General features: G+C 38.0%; 1 protein-coding gene across 10 annotated transcripts in view; it reads left to right on the plus strand.

Annotated features, from left to right (window-relative positions):
• LRRC7 (leucine rich repeat containing 7) overlaps positions 1–20,174 on the plus strand; it is a 495,471-nt gene that overhangs the window by 281,782 nt on the left and 193,515 nt on the right. The window contains exon 8 of one of the 10 annotated variants that reach the window (XM_077905002.1): positions 10,031–11,758. The exons of the other annotated variants lie outside the window; for them this stretch is intronic. Within the exon in view, the coding sequence (XP_077761128.1) occupies positions 10,031–10,037 (7 nt within the window). The 3' untranslated portion in view covers positions 10,038–11,758. Of the gene's footprint in view, positions 1–10,030; positions 11,759–20,174 lie in introns of those variants that run through there. 10 annotated transcript variants of the gene reach the window in all.

The raw sequence follows: 20,174 nt of genomic DNA on the forward strand, positions 1-20,174 counted from the left end.
GAATGTCTTTCATGTTTCTTTCTACATCACCTAAAGCAGTAAGAAGTGCGTAGGATGATTGGATGGATGGATGGGTTCACCTGACAAAATTAAAAATAAAATCCAAGGATGACATTCAATACAGCTTTAAACATACACTATTAAGAATGTGCATTAAAAAACCATGCTGGTCGTAACAGAAGGCTAGTGAAATTCATCTTGGATCTTCCGAGTACCGTGGCAGGCAACACTCAGTAATTTATTCACTAATTTTATTCCATGTTTGTTGATATTAAGAAAACAACATCAATTATCTGTAGCCCTGTATTTGAACTGTTGGGAGATAAGGTAACATGGCAATTACATTATTAGACTGAAAGACGGTTTGCAGGATTTCTACCACTAATGAAATACTGCTTAAAACAAAGGGTGTTAACACCCTCTGGTCTTCAGTGAGGAAATTTATAACCAAAGAAAAGGTGTGATTATAATCTCTTTGTAAACTGGATACATACAACGCCTGAGGCAATACCATATCCTATGGTAGGGAAACTTGAATATTTAGAATCATACGTAAAAATATAGTGCAGGGTGGCCCTTCCTAATAAATATATGGCAACCAGGGGCGCCTGGGGGGCTCAGTCGGTTAAGAGTCTGTCTTCCACTCAGGTCATGATCCCGGAGTCCTAGGATCAAGCCCCTCATCAGGCTCCCCTCTCAGCGGGGAGTCTGCTTCTCCCTCTCCCTCTGCTCATCCCCCTGCATGATCTCTCTCTCTCTCTCAAAATGAATAAATAAAAAATCTATATAAAATATATATATTTATATAGTTACCATTGCTGCCTAAGGGAAGTGAACTATTTTTTCTAGAGAAGAGGAATATGAAGGCACAAAGACAAGATGGTTTTTGAGAAACTTTCAGGATCGATTTGCAACCAGAGTTACTTGCTGCCATTAGCCATTAGGGACATAGTGAGTATAGACCAGAAGTATAAAAATGAGGTGATCCTTGTTATTCTGTCTGAAAACATCCTAGCAGGGGGTAACTTCTTCCACCCTAGCCCCAACAAACCTGCAGAAAATAACTTCTCTGGCCTAAAAAAGGATCATCTAAGCACCAATGTAAGTACTTACATACCTCCTATGGTCCTAGTTGAGATGTCAGTTGACCATCTGCAAAACATCTGCCCAATACTCAGCAAATACTCATTAAATATCTGATAAGTGTCAGGCACTAATTGTCAGAAGGAAGAACTAAGAGTAGCTGATGGAATGGAGCCATGGTGAACTTTTTGGAGTCAATACTAATAGCCACCAGGTTCCAAAGGCCAAGGAGTTAAGGTCCTCAAGAGCATCCGAATAAGTGAGTCACCAAAGAGCATTTCTTTTATATAAATGACAGAGACAGAGTACCAGTCGCTTCAGGAGTCACCTGAAAATCAGCCTGTGACCAGCATAACTGTACATTCACCCACAGTAGTGGGTTGAGGATGTAGCTCTCGGGTGTTACTGCCAAGAGGAAAAATATTTACAGGTAGATGGAGTTTGGAAAAGAAAACTTTGCCTATATGTACATCCTCTAACTTTTTCATCATGAGTAGGTTTGTAGTTGTCAAGATAGCAAATTGTTGGCAAACGAATGAAACCCAAACTAAATTCTGTAGGAGGTTTTTGCTTTAGGTCGATTATTATTTTTAACGCTCACATTTTGGCATGAAAGAGCCCAGGTGGGTGGGCATTCTAACGAAAAAAGTATATCTGTTGTGTTTTTAAAAATTTCTTTGAGTCACTACATCTGAAAAACAGAAATAGTGGGTAGAGACAGGGAGAGAAAGTAGAATGTTCTCCTTACGTTCTCTCTATTAAAGCTGAATGCTCTTTATGAGAGGTGTAGTTTTCAAAGGAGACAGTGTTACTGTGCCAGGGCTGGGAGAATGATAGGGTCTAGATGCTGTTAACCTTAAAAACAACAAAACAACACAGAAACCAGTTATTTTCCCAATAAAAAATGGGTTTATTTGGGATTAACAGAGGATTTTTTAAATTTTTTTTATAATAAATTTATTTTTTATTGGTGTTCAATTTGCCAACATACAGAATAACACCCATGGCTCATCCCGTCAAGTGCCCCCCTCAGTGCCCGCCACCCATTCACCCCCACCCCCCGCCCTCCTCCCCTTCCACCACATGCAAGCTGTGATGAAACTATAGGCAACTGCAGCAAACAAAGAACACTATTTTATGGAGAAGACGGGTTGAATTTGGAAGGGGTTGGTTTGAACCTGTGTCCATTGGAGAAAAGCCCAAGTCAAGGGTGATGATGGTAGTCAATTTCTTTTTTTTTTTTTTTTTTTTAAGATTTAGTTATTTATTTGAGAGAGAGAGAGAAAGCTCACACAAGTGGGGGCAGGGTCACAGGGTGAGAATCCTCAAGCAGACTCCCAAACCATGCATGGAGCCCGATGTAGGGCTCCATCTCATGACCCATGAGATCATGACCTATGCTGAAACTAAGAGCCAGACACGTAACCTTCTGAGCCACCCAGGCGCCCTGCTAGTCAGTTTCTTACAGGAGATGCCGTGTATATCCTTCCTGCCAGGGAGGGAGGCATTGTAATTAATGATTCTTTCCAGTTGATGATTCTTCTGTTGGGGTCTGGTAATTTGACAGTTCTTCCCATAATTGATGTTGAGTGGCACCCCCTCCACCGCCTCTCCATCACGCCTGCCTCATTTTAGTGAGGTTTCTTTCACTAATTTTCAGAAAATGGAGCAAAAACTAGAGAGAATGTAGAGAGCCGGCAAGGTGTGACGCAAAGCAGCAGGCTAGATATTAAAAAGTTATATCTTTTCATTCTCCCAAAGTAAATTTAAGTAAGTTTTAAAGATTAGGATTTGATGGCGTCCACACTTTTCAGACATGGACCTTTTGATTCTAAGGGTAATTGACATTTCTTCTTCACAAAACTTCTTACTCTAATCCTGCCTTAATAACATATGTATGTAACCAAGTGTCCCATATAATGAATGCATCAGAACATTCTTTAAAAATATAATTAAAAATTATAACAATATAGTGGTGTTATTCAAAGCAAAGTTTCTTTTCAATTAGCTCCCAAATTAATTTGTTAGTACTGAATGTCAATTCTGCATTAGTGCTTCTTTGGCAATTATTGCTTACCATCAAGGCTCCATTAAGTTTCCATGTTTGAAGTGATGAATGTGTACTTCTGTTGATTGCCGCTTGTGACTTAATGAGTTATTCTTAGGGTAAATAATGTTTTTAGCGATATGTTTTTTGTTTTTCCAACATTTGCAAGTTAACTAAACCTCCAGAAGTTTATATATATTTAAACTTACAGTAGGAGTACTAAGTCACATTTTTTCAGGCCCTTTGGGACACTGGTTTAAATAAACTACTTTAGTAAGATCTCCATTTAGAGAACTTCACAGAATTATCATGTTTCCATGCCAAAGGAATTCAGAAAAGAAAAAAAAAATTATTCCAGTTCTGATCATGATTTTATACAAGTTCCTTATTTTTAATATTCTTGAGACTACCTTGAGACTACCATGAAGATTTTTAGATCTTTTAACAATTTTTAGTTTTTAGAGTTTGTTTTTCCAAGTTCCCAGTTTGAGGATGGAGTCAGGCACACAGACATTTATATAAACAGTCACAATATAGTTCCTTAAGAAGCGCTGGTATGGAATGGAAAAGTCAGGCAGATTTCCTATAGTGTGTGTGTATGTGTGTGTAGGTGTGTGTATAAATACCTATCCTATTATGGTGCCATGAGAAATGGTTGGAACATAGATTTGCTGATTTGTTTGTCGTTTTTAAATTTGGAACACACAGGATAATTTATTCAAGTCAATCTCAAGCAAAATCTGAAGTCAGTGGAGTCATTATGAACCTTTCAAAATTAATCCTCATGGAAGCAAAAATAAATAAGTAAATAAATAAATCCTTATGGAAGCAAAAACCACATTTGAATTACTAAATATTTGTAAAATAAAAAAGGCAATGTCTCAGTAAATAACTCAGTTATTTACTCAACATTTCAGTTAGAACATGGTTTTCAGTGATCTACTGAAGAAAATTAAGCTGTAGAGTGAATGATGAGATTTGCAACTTTAACAGTTATGGTGAAAGTTAGGGAGCAAGTCTGAGGAAGATAGAATTGAAGAGTCTGGATACAGAGAGGACCATTTCAATGGCCTAGAGACTATGTGAACCAGGTTAAGTCAATGATGGGAGAGTGGAGAGGAAAGACGTGGATATACTTAGAGACAGAGTCCAAACACTTTAGTAAATGATTTAATTTGAATTAGGAAAGGCTGACAGAAAAGTCAGCATGACTCACTTGGCTGCTAGTTTGGGAGACTAGATGAATTATTGTGATAAACAGGTACAGAAGAGGTTTGGGAGATATGTATGGGAAGGGTGGAAACCGCGATAGGTAGAAATACTGAGGTTCATTTCAGACTAAGTTTTGGTAAAATGCTCTAGTGACACAGATGCAAAGACCAGGAGAGAAGTCTAGAGTTAAAAGTTTGGAAATCGTAATATACAATTCATTATCAAGCCCAGGACAATCAATGAAAAGTCCTGAATTTCTAGTTGTAGAAGAATGATTAGATTAATCAAGGTAAACCAACATGGTAAAATACATTAGAGAGTCATTAAAATTACTTGCTTTTTAAGTAATAGAAAAATCCTCAAAGAATAATATCAAATCTAACAAGCACAGAATGCAAAATTGCTTGTACAGTAACATCTCAATTGTGTAAAAATCTCAATTGTGTAACTGGCTAGAAGGAAAAGTGTTGAAGAGTTATAATGGTCATATTAGGGTAAAAGGTCATAGTGATTTCCCCCCTTTGTCTATGTATCTATGCTTACGAGTTTTCTTTGTGCTTTACTTAAAAACCAAGTTAGGGTAAAGGAGAGTTTCCTGGAAGGATAATGATTAAGCTGAATTTAAAGGACTGCATAGAAATCAGTGAGTGAGAAGGACAGTAGTGGCAGAGGTACTAAGGGAAGGAATACAGTGTGTCCAGGGAACTGTAGGCAGTGGAAGGCTGTGGAACAACAGCATGATGACACACAGAGGTCGGAGAGGAAGCTAAACAGAAAGGTCTGGAAGCTTTATGGAGGCTTGTTATGTTGAGATTCTATCGCATGTACTTGAACAACTGTTAGAGAAGCATACGCAGGGCCGTATATTCATTTGCTAGGGCTACCATGACAACGCACTACAGATGGAGTGTATTAAACAGCAGAAATTTATTTTCTCATGATTCTAAAAGCCAGCAGCCCAAAATCAAAGTTTTAGCACAATTGGTTTATTTCGAGGTCTCACGCCTTGATTTGTGGATAGCTGTCTTGTCCCCGTGTCTTCACATGGTCTTCCCTCTGTGAATCTATATCCTAATCACCTCTTCTTATACAGACACAAGTTATATTGGGTGAAGGTCCACCGTAGTGACCTCATTTTAACTTATCTTTTTAAAGACTTTATTTCCAAATACAGTCACATTCTGGAGTACTGGAGATTAAGAATTCAACATATGAATTTTGGAGGGCGAGGGAGACTATTCACCTCATAAGGAGGTGAGGTGATTAAATTTCCTTTGGTAACCAGGTGAAATATGGATTTCAGGAAGAGGGAATGGATTAATAGACTATTATAATAATACAGGCAAGAAATCACCATGTTCTGCAGACTAATGAGTATAAATCAGTGAAGGAAAATGAATGTTTTAAAAAAATAATCCGGAGAGAGCAGCTGCTTTGAAGAGGAAACAATGAATTCAATTTGGGAAGATTCAATTCTATACCTAGCATACCATTAAATATAGGAATCTGAAGCTCAAAGAAAGTCGGGCTGAAAATCTAGATTTGGGCATCATTAGTAGGTATGTCATGGGGGCAGATCCTTGCACTTTGAGTGCTGAGAGCAATGGACTAAACCAACGAGACATTAACGCACGTGATGAAGCAGAAGGGCGCCTTGTGTAGAGTTTAAGGAAGAGCTTTGATGAAGGGAATAATCAATAGGCAAAGGAAGCAGAGAGACCCTAAAGAAGATAAAGACTGAGAAACATTAGTTGGATTTGGAATCAGAAAGATTTTTGGACGCCGATACCCAACAATTCCTTGAACTTTTATATGCCAGGCTCCGGGTAAAGAGCTGTAAAGCATCCGTTATGTTTCCTCTTGAGTTTCATTCAGTAAACTGAGATAAGTGTCACTGTGTCTGTTTTATGGATTTTTTTTTTAAAAATGATGACTCAAGGAAAGTCAGAAAACCAGCGTAAGGTCAGCAGACAGCGGCAGATGCGGGAGTCAGTTCTAGATTGCTTTCTATGTCACCGAAACTGGCGTGCCTGACTACTAGCAATACTAACAAGAGAAAGGCAGTTTCATTCCATGGGAGGGGTGAGAAATCTAGAGAGCAGTGGGTTGGTGACTGAATGTTTGGTAAGGAAATAAGAAGAGGAGAAAGGAGGACATGGACCGACAACTCATCTTGTTCTCCAATGTTAAGTACATTGCCTGGCACAAAGTAGCTGCTCAGTAAATTTTAGTTCAGTGACCAAGAAGTAAATGTTAACCTGAGCTGGGCATAAGGTGTGTATTTTACGGGTAGGAAAGGAGGTAGCAGGGTTGTAGATTGCACATGGCCCAAGAGGAGAGAGAACCGCAATGAAGAGGAAAAGAGAAGAAAACGTGAGAAGCCAGATCCTTCCTAGAAAAGGTTGATAGATCTGGGATCAAGTGGACAAGTAAGAATTTGACCTAAATAGGTGAAGAAATGTATTTTTAGGTTGAACAAAAAGAATGGGGTATAGAAATAAATGTATAAAGACACATGATAAATTGCTTCATATTCCAACAATTCTGTCCAGATTAAGTTCCCCTGTAGAAGAATAGTTCATCATTTCTAAGTTATTTGCTTTAAAGTTCTAATACATTGACACATGCATTTCCCTGTGCCTGGAATGTCTTCTTTTTCACTGTATGCTAATATCCTATTGAAAAACTAAAGACTCAGATCATAGATTATCTCTTCAAATTGTTTCTTGAATTCCCCAAACAGAATCTTGTGGTGCCCATTTGTAACCTGTAATGCATGCCTCCTGGGGGGATTTGGAGGCGATAGCTAAAACACCCTTCCACTTATTTATTAAACTTTTTTTGAAATAGTTTAGCATATCGATAAAATATTTTGAAATATTATAAGGTATATTTTAGAGCAGAGGAGTCTCAAATTTGATTTAGCTTGCACACAGTTGCATTTTTTGTGGTTCAACCTTTTATATACAAATAACATACAGTTTAAATTTTCTTATTCATCAAATGACTACATTTTATAGTAAAAGCATATTCTTTATTCCTTGAATTTTAGTAAGCTTATGCTGCAGATGACACACAGATTGGGGAAATGTATTCAATGTATTTAAAGAACAAAATGTTACTTGCCATTATGAAGATGTCTCTATTGATCACCTTTGATGTTCAAAAAAAATGATTTGTACTTGTGGCCTATCTTCAAAAGCAAATTGTATGCTGTAATACTTTATGCTTTCAGGTGGTGTTGAATTTTGGCTGGTTGAGAATACTGACTGCTATATCACTATTCATTCTTGAGTAATCTATACGTCCAATGAGAAGGTTAAATGATAAGGCAGAGAGATCTGAGACAAAACACTTAAGGTTTATTGCTCTGAGCCTGACAGCTATCCAGTTGCATATTTCAAATTATCCAAGAAAAATACACAAAGTGCACAATTATATTCAACTTGAACTTGAGCTACTTAGTATTATCTACATCTAATTTTATATAAAATATAATACTTTTGTAATATTTGCACATGCTGTTATTTTACTCGTGACACTAAAGTTAAGAATATGGACTTAATAAATGTACATCAGGAAAGTTAAGACAGTGATGTGAAATAGCTATGTTAATTTGTGAATAAACACCTATTTTAAATGGCTACTTAATATTATACCAAAAAATAAATAAATGAAACTAAAATTTTAGCAAAATCTATGCGATGAACTATCCTGACAAAGAATCTGTATATGTGTTGCCTGTCAATTAAACACGCAAATAGGTAATTTTTATTCAAATATCTTATGTGCGTTCCTAATCTACCTATTGTAAGCCTGGAATTGTTCAGCTTTTAAAGCATTTGCCAAGTTCTTCTAATATAATTAATAATTATATGGTTTTGAGGACTCTATTTCTTGCCTTCTATGAAAATGCTTTAAGATTAACGTGCACTAATTTCAGTTGTATGCAAAAATATTGTAAAAATATATTTTTTAATTGAAAATATAGAAGTCTCTTTAGATGGAGCAAAGAGAAATTTCTATTGTAGCTAAGGTATTCAATTATCATTAAATATTGTGTATAATCATAATTGCATTTATCAGAGAAGCCATAATTTACTTTGTTTTTAAGTATATCCAATCTTTAGATCATTATATGTTAGTAAAGCATTTAATTAATTTGAAAAAATGTAGTACATCAAAAATTGTAAATAAAATATGTGTAAGTCATTAAGTGAATTGTGATTAGTGGCTTTTCTGGAAAAACATGGAGAGCAAAATTAAAATAGAGTAATAGTATGATTAATTGACTCAGGATGGCTCCTGTTGAAGTAGTATGTTCAATAAGAATCTGTCATTATAATTTGTGATCGTCTGTCCCTTTACAGTATATCATATAGAATAGACTCAGGTGCACAAGCTGTATAAATGACTGTCATAAAAATGTCATTTTTTAAATATAAAAGATGGTTACTTTACTGATTTAATTAAAAATAGCCATAATATATTAGTTTGTGCTACTGCTGTGTTTCCAGAGATGGTAAATATTTTGCAAATTATTTTGTTTTAATATATGCATTTATCATTTTGCATTCAAGTCAATGATTTCTTTCAAAATATGCTTCCAGATAGAAATTACATATATTTTTCTTAAAACATAAAAATGCTGGGAAACGCTGCTGTTTAAATATTTAATGTAAAAATGGGAGGAATGATTATTTTTTACTACTCAAAACATTCTTTCGATCAAAATTCTTTTTATCAAATAGAGTCTTCTACAGCATGTCCTCTTCCATATGTATCTATCACTGGTTTCTTTCACTGATATTTTCTCATATAAGAGCTTTTTTCAAACACTATACAGATTAAGCTGAATTAGTCCATGTATTATGGAACTGATATATTTGAGGAAAAAAATTTATATTACAGAAGACATTCATAAAGTCTGAGGATGCCTGAGTAGCTCAGTCAGTTGAGCATCTGTTGGTTTTGGCTCAGGTCGTGATCTGGGGGTCATGGGATGGAGCCTTGCAAGGGCGCCCGCTGAGCAGGGATTCTGAGGATGCTCTCTCTCTGCCCTTCTCCCTTTGTCCCGTCCCCCTGCTCGCTGTCTCTCTCTCTGTGTCTCTGTCCTGTGTCTCTCTCTGTGGGATGAATGGATTAATCTTTACCAAAAAAAAAAAAAAAAGTAAAGTTTATTATTTTCAAAGAGAGAAAAGGATGCTGAAATTCAGCTTAAAATACTGATGGATGCATTCCTACTCTGCTCTTAATAGCATGCATCAATAATGCTTGTTAGTGTAGAGAGTTCATCTAAATGAGCAGAAATAACCCTGGAAATGAAAGTTGAAGCAGGTTGGTTTTTTTGGTCTTGTTTTGATTTCGTTTTTGTTTTGAGAAAATAATCACTCCACGATTTTCATGTGAATGTTTTCTTTCTCCTCTTAGGAAGTGTGCATGTTTTTAGTCACCTGGTCCAATTCCACCCCGTTTAATTCTGTCTTTATCTTATCTAAGATCCTTCCTAATCCTAGAGCTGTACCTCCTTACAGAAATCTTGCTTAAAACCTATTTCTATGGAATTGCATTAAAACAAACGAACATTCCAACTTCCCTGTACTGTAGACCAATTGGTAATTATTTTAGTCACCGTCTGCATTAGGAGTTCCATCTTTTGGGCATTGAAATTGATTTTTCTCATCTTAGCATCTGAAGATCCTGAGTGTGCCCCTTGCCCAATCGCCTGAGACTATACAGTGAGTGACACCTACAGCAGAGGATGTGGAGGCAGCGCCTTTTCGGGCACCAGAAATGGCAGCATCAGGAGCATCAGCACGAGTAGACTTTGTAGAGGTAGTTCTCCCAAACTATATTATTGAAACCAAACATTTTTGGCGTCCCACCTGCTGATGGGGGCTGCCTTACTACTCCCTAGATTTATGCAAAATGTTTGGTCTTTGTTAAAATTTAACAATGGCTTTTCCAACTAATACAAAGAAACCTGATTTTTTTTTTTTTTTACAAGTGTGTTCAGTTGCCTTGAATTTCAATGACTACAAAGTTTTATCGGTCTCCGAAAAACATTATCACCCATATTTTTTATCAAATTTATTTCATTATTTGTAATATAAAGCTGCTGTCGCATATAATTTTTGTGTATTTTTGAATAGATCAGAACAATTCATCATCTTAGTAGTCAGCCTAATGCAGTAAATAGGAAAATTTCTCTAGTCAGTTATATTCTTCAGAGACCGAGTATGGTTGCCCAGTTTTGGTGCCGTGCTTCCTAAAAAATGTTCCATCGTGAACTTATTTTGCAAAGTGGAAGATTATTCCCAGATAGCCCCAAGTCAAAATATGAAAAGCTAGTGATTGATTGGTTTCGGCATTCTTTCATTTTATGTAACTTAATGTGGAACAGTTAATTTTCTAACTATAAAACATTGTTGTTAATTAACCACATTGGCTTGATCTGTACAGTTCAATGACTTATAGCATTCCAATTTGCATGTAAAATGAGTCTTTGTAATGATGTTTTTGCAGAATAAGTAACAATCGACATAATGGGTACATCTACTTTTAACTCTTTAAACATATGACTTAGAAGTAGGATATGTTTCATACTGAAATTTTGAAGTTTGAAATCAGATTGCAGAGGGCTTCATCTTGGTGCAGTTCGACATAGTCATCCTTCACCCCCCATCTTGATTTGTTTGTTGGAACAAAACAAGATCTACAGAATTTATACTCGTTCTATTGTAACTGTTGCTTGGTTAAATATAATTAGAAAGTTCTTTTCTTAAAAACATCTGAGCAGGGTACACTGAGCTTAATAGCTCTTCCTTTTTTTTTGTTTTGTTTTGTTTTTATCCCATTTCGTGACTTAGGAAATTACAAACTGCCATTTTTTTGGCAAACCTACACCACAGAGTTGAAATGCACTCTTCTGAAGATTTGTATTCTTGTTTTGATGTATTTTAACCATGCAAAATATATGAGATAATAAAATGATGTCCTAAAATGCATAGCCGTTTGTAAAAAAACACATATACATATGAAAGTATGTTGGGGGGTTTTTTAGTTAAAATGGTGTGAATGCTGATTTTTTTTTCATGAGTGCTTACGAAAATCTGTGTGTAAAGATTCATACATCTACTTTAACTGTACAACATTGCTTGTAGCTGTGTGCTTTATGTTAATTGACTTCTGTCATTCTTACATAGACTGCCTGTATCTCTAGATAGATACAGATATAGATGAAAGTTCTGTTCTCAGAACAGCAAGGTAAATCTCTGACTCTGCTTAAAGTAAATTGTGCTATTCCAGTGTAGGTTTATGATATGCCCTTAACCATGTCCTTCAAATACCATTTTAGAGATTGTTTAAAACATTCTGCAAGGAAGTAGCTTTAATGATTAAAGAAATACTGCTGTTCTGCCTCTGTTGTGTTCCAAGGGGGAAACCGGACTTGCTGTTGCTAAAATTTTCAAGTCTTACGGAGCTGCAGTTAAAGTCTGCAGCAATGTGCAGTAGTTCTGTTGGAGAATCATTTTGTTGGCATCATCTCACTGCAGTAAGCCATGTTGAGTTTCTGGTCTTATGATAATTACAACTGAAAGCTTGTATTTGTAGGATAAAGGGAACTTTCCTTAATGAGAAAAAAAATTGACAAGTAACTTGAATTTCAACTGTTGTCAAAACTGGAATGGTTTAAGACTGTATCAGCAGAAGTGATCACCGAAGTAAAAATGTAAACTAATACCACGGAATACGATACTTGATGCATTTTTGCCCACTGTTAGTGCTGTGCATCACTGTTAACGTCCCGACTCATTTAAATGACTACAGATTCATGCACAATGTTTACGTCACTCTAATCTTACCCTGAGAAGACTCACACATACCAACGTAACAATATTAAATGTGTTCGTTTTATAGTTAGATCATTTTTAGCCTCCAGATGTGTATCTTTAAACTAGATAAAACGTTAAAAGGACAAAATGTGTTTGTATGCATTTGGAGTTATTGAAATAACGATTTCCTCTTGCGCTGTCATTTAAAAATATATTGATTATAAACTCATGATAGTGGGATTTGCACGTTAAACCAGAATTTGACTAAATGTGCTTAGTAATAAACAAAAACTAAAACAAGATTAAAAAATACCTCTTAAGAAGAAGCCAGCACAATATATGCTTGTCCATTCTCCAGGATTCTGTATACAACAGAGCTCTTTCCTCCCTGTTGGGATACGTGACACTCTCAGGCATCTGGACCACCATGTGAGCAACAACGCTGACTTGCCCTTCAACATCTTATTGACATCTCATGAAGTTCAGTTTTTGTGCCTCTTAGGAATGCCTCAGAAAGCAGGATGCATCTTCCGATTCTCCTGCGAGTTCATGAAGAATTTCAGATACTCGCCCATCCCTGTGTTTCTGTTCCTATCAAATGTTACTAAGATTTCTACCATTTTGTATTTTCTTTTGAACCATGTCTACTTTTTTTAGAGCGAAATGCGCAGATCTAAATTTTGTCACAAAAATATGGCTGTTCTATCAATTTTTAGTCAAAAACGAAATGCAAAGAAGTCCCATTAGGTATTGTAAGTGTTATTTTACGTTGTTTGCTTCTGCCACCAGCACTCAACATAAAGTTGAGTGGATAAAGACAGTTGATGTTTATTTACTGGCATAAAAAGCAAATATTAGTGGGGCGAAATTACAGCAAAGGGTTGTTGTTACAGTAAAAAATAGGTTCAGAACAGAAGAGGGTTAGAATAGCCTGAGGATGTACAGATTACACAGTTGTTCAAAATCTCATTGAAGTAAAAAATGTGTCAAACCAATAATGGCCTTCCCTTCCTCCCACACACAAAGTGCTTTGATTTCAGATTATGATACATATGGATATGACACTCGAAACCAAACTCTTAGTCACCTCTCTGCTTGGGTAAATTTTGGAGAGAATACAGATTTTTGATTCAGTCCAGTTCAGTTAACATTTATTGAGGACCTACTTTGTGCCACAGCCTTGCAACTGAGGTGCCAGGTACAGTAAACCCCCTTCTGTTAGGCCGATCGTAGTCTGCTAAAGGGTGTAGACAAGTCATGCATTATATACAATTTGGCATATTACATGGGATTATAGAAATGTGATGAGTGAACAGAAAGAGTGCAAAGAACACTTACCCTATTGGTAAAATTTAGGTAAGAATTGCAAAGGAGATGAAGGCTAAGGATTCTTTTGGACAAGAAATTGTCTTTTAACCAGTGCAGGGTAGGAAAAGGAGCATTACTTCAAGAGGAACATATCACAAGGCATTAAATGTGCAAGGAGTACGCCTGGGGAAGGAGTAGCCATCGGTGGATAGAGGAGATAATCATGGAAAGGACTGTATGCCGTGGTTAGACTTCATTTTGCAGACAGTGATGATGTTTTAATGAAAGAGATTTGTGAGTAATGGGATAAAATTTAAGTAAGAATTCACAGGTAGCTGCCCCTATACGGAAGCAAAGGAAAAAATCCACTCAGTAGATTCCTTTGGGTTTTTTTTTACACATTTATTGAGGTGTATATTGCATAACATAATACCCGTCTTAAGTGTACAATTCAATAATTTTTAGCAAATTTGTAGTTTTGTGATCACCACCACACTATAACATTTTGTGTTTATTGAACATTTCCATCACCCCCCACCAAAAATTCCTTGTGCTCATTTGCAGTGCATCCTCATTTTGATATCAGTTCCCACAGCAGCCCCAAGCAACCACTAATCTCCTTACTGTCTTTATAAATTCCCTTCTCTGAACACTTCCTGTCAGTGGAATCACATATGTGGTCTATTGTGTCTGGCGTCTTTCACTCAGCATAATGTTTTTGCGGTTTCCACCAGATTGTTATGAGACCAACAGAACAGAACAGTATTTCACTCCCAAAGAGACTGTGAACTCTGGGTAAACAAGACGTCTAAGAAGGAGGTCCTGTGAGCCTGGCCATTGTGTGCAGGGTACGGGGGATGGAGGGACCAAGGTGGTGAGGACAGAATGGCGGGAGAAGACGGTTCAGTCAGGGTAGAAGAATTAGAAATGCATGGGGATATGAAAGTAGAAGGAAACATGTCAAGATATCTTAATAAAATTTGCTGAAGACTAAATCTATTTCCTCCCTGTCTTCACGGTTTGTACTAGGTATTTGTAGACACTAAATATTTGTCAATAGGACTTTTGTGGTTACCATCTATAGATATCACAAGCCTTGTTAGCTTTTTTTTTTTAAGATTTTATTTATTTATTCATGAGAAACACAGAGAGAGAGAGAGAGAGAGAGAGAGAGAGGCAGAGACCCAGGCAGAGGGAGAAGCAGGCTCCACGCAGGGGGCCTGATGCAGGACCCGATCCCAAGACCCTGGGGTCATGCCCTGAGCTCAAGGCAGATACTCAACCACTGAGCCTCCCAGGCACCCCCCCCTTGTTAGCTTTTTGAGTTAAAATCACTTCTCTGAAGAATGCAGGACCTTAGAGAAAGCCAAGGAATCGTGACAGGCTGACATCTGCAGTTTAAGTATAAAAGCTCAAAAGTGAACCTGGAACGAGCTGTATTTTCCTTGGAAAACCACTTGGGACAATGTGATCATTGCACTGAGATTAGAACTGCAGGTTTTTAGAGAATTGCAAGATTGGTTTAGGAATTCCTGTTCAGTTGGGGAAACACGTAGGTGGCATTATGAGGACACTCAAGTAAGATAAGGCTTCTGGCACATTCTCTGGGCCTACTTTCAGGCTTTACCTCACTAGCTGAAAAGTGTGACCCTGCTGATCTGGCTGTGCTATAGGTGAAGATAAAGCAAGTTTTGGAGTTACTTATATGGACAATGACCTGCTAAAAAATAAAATAAAATAAAAAATCACAGGAGTATAGTGCAGCCAATGGAATAAAGAGACAGAGTGCTGGCTGGAATATGCCCATCACTTGGGTGCACCAGGGAGGACAAGCTCAGAAACAAAGAAGTAACTCAGTGCGAGAGCCTGACGGAATCTCCAGGTTTAATGGCATGACTGGCTTCGGGCCAAGAAGCAAGCGAACTAAGCAAGGTTGGAATCTCAGAACAAAGCAACCAAGACAGGTTTCCAGAGGGCCTACCCAGAAAACCCCCCCTTCCTGGAAATCCCACCTCTGTGCTCTAGAGGCAGAAGCAGTCCCTCCATGCCCCACCGTTGGAGGGACTTTGTGGTACACTGAGGCCTCTGGGGGTGAAGAGCAACTTCTAAGCTCTGGCCAGAGACCCTCTGGAGCCATCCTGGGGTAAGGAATGGAACTGGATCCCTAAGCCCCAGAGTTGGGATCTCCCAGCTGAGCCCAGGGTGGATGAGACCCATCTAGAACCTGAAACGTTGGTGTTTGTTTGCTTCTTTTAGAGCAACAAGGAGCATCCACCAGCACAAAACTCAAACTCTGGTCTTGAGAAGAGATCAACTACTAATATTAACATACTTAAATCCTAAATAACTAATATTCCTTTGTGAAATGACCAGAGGTGTTGGCCAAATATTTGCAGCCTCTGGGGTTGGGGAGAGAAAGAGATGCATCCAAGTGCATTGGGATAAGATGGACATCTTTATATTTTTCTTCCACTTTGGCCACTTAGCTTCTCCCTCTACCTCTGTTTTCTGAAAGGAGAAAACACAACAGTCCCACTGGAAGATTCTTTCAAGGAAAAATTATCGGAGGAGGAGAATCATAGTCTGCTGTGGGCTTTGTATGGAAGCTAGAGGGGAGTGACAGGACACATCAGAGGCACACTCTGTGGGACCTTATCCAGCACTTCTTCCTGGATGTGAGGCCTACACTTCTCTCCTTCCATCCTCCGTATTCCACCTAGACTTTAATTATTTACTTATGTACTTTCCTTCTTTATTTTCTAATTGTAGGTTTCTTGAGGACAGGGTTGGTGTTTTATTAGTCCCCCCAGGGTAGCTAGCATACTGGCTTTGCCAATGGTGTGTATAGCTAAGAAAGAACGAAAAGAAAGATAGAAAGGAAGTATCACCTACCGAAAGAGAGAGAGAGAGAGGAAAAAAATTACTTCTGTTAGGGAGGAGGAGAGGACAGATTTGAGAACATTGGGTCTAGGCCTTAAAAGGAAAGTTACATTTCAACTACTTGGGGGGAAGCAGTGGCGACCAGTCAGAGGAAATGACGGATGTAGAAGTGTCCAAGGGTGTATTAATGGAATCAGGAAAGCTCTGATTTTTCTGATGGTTGAAATAAGTCAAAGGAACAGTGGAGTGTAAAGGTAGACTGAGGAACTCGGATCTGACTAGTTGGCAAGCTAGTCAAGGATCCTTAACTACGTGAGTAACAAGAAAGAGTTGGTGTTCATGGCAGGAGTTAAAAACTTAAGAGAAAATGCATGTTAGTGCAACGTCCTAATAAATAAAGCAATTGATGTATTTAAACACAGTACGACACTTATTTTTAAATCTCTTCTAAGCATCTGGCACTCGGATAGACCTGCAGATGCGTGAAGTCATATGCATTACAACTCAGACTTCGTCTTCCCTTCTAATAAAACGTTAATCCAGACAAAACTGATTTAGCCTACAAGTGGCCTTGTGTTCGTTGATAATGAAGGGACGCTAATGTGGACTGGTGGATATGCAAGACTGTCTACCCACAAACACGGTTTCATTAAATCTTGTAACAACTGTGTAAGGTCTGTGTTCCCACTGTTTTAACCAATGGGAAAACTGATATCCCTGCATCCAAACCCTGCATCCAAAGCCACTTCTCCCTCTGGTGCTGCATCATGTACCATCCTCACCGTTTGCCCACAGATTATAGTTTGCTTAAATTATATTTTTAGCCATCTCGGATTATTTATGCTGATGTTGCTCATTTGACTGGTATACCTCCACCGCCCTTGATTAGAAATCAAGTTGTATTAATACTTCTAGTAGATTAGAGGTATTCATCACACATGACAAGAATTGCTTGTCCTCTTCAGATGTATGTCAGGGTAGCTTCTGTGTTCTGGAATCATAAATTAACCTTCTGTCCTCAGAATGATACCTTGAGGAGGTGGTCAGTGAGTTTCATAAGGTTAGAAGAGTATCAGATTATGTGTAATAATGTAAGATGCTCATCGTATCTTTGCTTGATGGCTCAGTGTCCATAACTGTCCATTTTATCTTTTCAAACTTTTAAAATGAGAGTGGTTTCTTATTTTTCATTTCCTAAGATGTAAGATTGTAAAGGTAACAATACCTCATACAGCTGACGCGCATTACATTTTTCAAGGCCTACTAAAAAAAAAAAAAAAAATGCTTTTAAGAATACGTTTTTCTGACCTGCACATTAGCCTGGTAAGGAAGGCATAAAAATATTTCCCTTTTAGTTAATCGGAACTGTAATGTTATTTACTACCATATAAATAATATCCTTTGTGCCACAGGCAATGTGCTGATTTTCAGGTCAGCTTATACTATTTATTGATACATATTAATTCTATATTATGTTTCTCCTTGAGGATGAATTTTTAGAGTCATAATTTTTATTGTAAGTTCATGCTTCACGGAAGGATTTCACACAAACTGATGGAACTTTGAAATATAAATTGTTTTGTATGGTAATTACCATAAAAGACAGTTAAGCAGTCCAGGATGTTTCTATACAGTAATTACCGAATAATGTGCCTTCAGTATTCCTTGATTTAATGAGTACAGAAACTGTAGCTTCTCATGTCAAGGCGTTGCTATTCTATAAAAATTTTAAATCGACTTTTTAATACAAAGTTTCTCATACTTGAAAATCAAATCCTTATTTTCTATGATGCAGATAATCAGTATGCATTTTGCAATTTAGGGGAAAAAAATGGAGAGAAACTGGATAACATTTTAGGGAAAAGGCGGAAGAACATCATTGTCATCAGGCCGCTGTGGATTAACAGGCTTATGTGGGCATCTCTAATTATAAAGGAAGACTGGGGGGAAAAGAGGATTTAAAAAGGGCAGTCAATGTGGACCCCGTAATTCTAACAGAAGTGCAAAATGGTCCATGCAGTCCACACCGAGCTTCGGGGACAGGGTGAGAAATCAGTGTGTTTAACATTAGCAACAGAAAAGCCAGTGAAAGAGTGAGGATTGGAATCAGGGAAAACTTGCCCAGCGTTTGTGGAGCACTCAGAACGCGGGGAGAACTATGCCACGTGTGGAGAATTTCAGGGATCTAGGCTGTCCCTTCAGGGAGTTCTTGATTCTCTGGAAGCGACACTCTAAGGCAAGGGAAAGGCCTGGGCACAAGCAGGTAGATGAGTGGGAAATGGATGAATCATAGAAAGTTCCAGCAGGGCCACTGGGGTGGGGGGGGTTGGTGGTATTAGCTTGAGCTTGTCAGAGAGGGCCTTGGAGACGCAGAAGGGAGCCTGGCTGATGAGGGCTTCGGACAGTGGTGCATGAGTCATGTCAGTAGAGAAGATAAGCCCAGTTTGGGGAACGTTGCCAGGCTCTGGCCATTTAGTGTCCCCTGAGACAGACCCCAGGATCCTAACTGTCCTCGTGGCTGCTGACCTTCATGGGGTCCCAAGTTCCTCACCTCTGCCAACACCTGCAGCCTTCCCATTAGCCCTTGGGAACAGGTGTCCTCATCGCCGTCACAAACGAGGAAACCGAGACAAGGTGACACCGTGCCCCGTGTCACGATGCGGGGAAGGGGAGGGCGAGCATCTGAACCTGGCAGCCCGACCCCGAAGCCGTGGCCCCGCCGAGGAGGATGCACCCAGATCCGGATGAAAGTTGTGAAGATGTGGGAGGATATATTTTTTCTAGAGATTTGAATACATATTGAATTCAGAAAGATGTTGCTGATACTTATCAGTAAAATACCCAGAAGTCCTTTTTTAAAAAAAGCTTTATTTAAATGTGATTGGCATCTGATAAACTGTGCATCCCTAGAGTGTACCCCAGGATAAGACCTAAAATATATACCCCGGTGAAAGCATCCCCGTGCTCGAGATAGAGAACACACCGATCATCCTTAAACGTTCCCGCAATCACTGCTCACCGACTCGCCACCCAAATACCATTCTGCTGTCTCTCACTACAGATGAGTTTGAATTTTCCAGAATGTTAAATAAATGCAATCATAAGAGTAGATAGATAGATATAGATATATAGATATAGATATAGATGATATAGATATAGATATATTTGGTCTGGCGTATTTCACTAAGCATAATTATTTTCTTTGTCCATGCTGTAATGTTTGTCAATTTTTATTCCTGAGTAGTATTCCATTGTGGAAATATACCAGTTTTTTTTTTTACCTCATTATGGATAGTGTATGAGTTGTTTTCTTCCAGTTTTTTTTAACTATTACAAGTAGGCCACTATGAATATTCATGTCGCTGTAGAAATGTTTAGGAAAAGATGTTGGGCACAAGGGATATATAATATAGATTTTCATTTCTATAAAATACAACATGAGGCATAAACCAGTCTATGCTATCAGACACCGTGGTAGTGGTTCCCTTTTGGGAGGTGAGGTGGTGACTCGTGAAAGACCGGGTGCGTGAAGGGGCCTGCATTTGGACTCTGGAAGGTTTCGTTTCTTCATCCTGATATTAATTACGTGGGCAACAAGTCCAGCATACACAAATCTAGTGAGAATTATGCTCCTGCTATGTATTCTTTTATAGGTATCTTATACTTTGATTAAAAGGATAAAAGTGAGGCTAATGAAATGGTTTGGTTTGATCCAGAAGATTTTTCTATATGTTGTTTGGCACGTCTGGGTTTTTTGTTGTTGTTGTTGTTGTTGTTGTTTCATAGCTCTTCCTTCCAGTCCAGTTACA

This window comes from Canis aureus, chromosome 8 (assembly GCF_053574225.1).
Source record: "Canis aureus isolate CA01 chromosome 8, VMU_Caureus_v.1.0, whole genome shotgun sequence".
Lineage (NCBI taxonomy): Eukaryota > Metazoa > Chordata > Mammalia > Carnivora > Canidae > Canis > Canis aureus.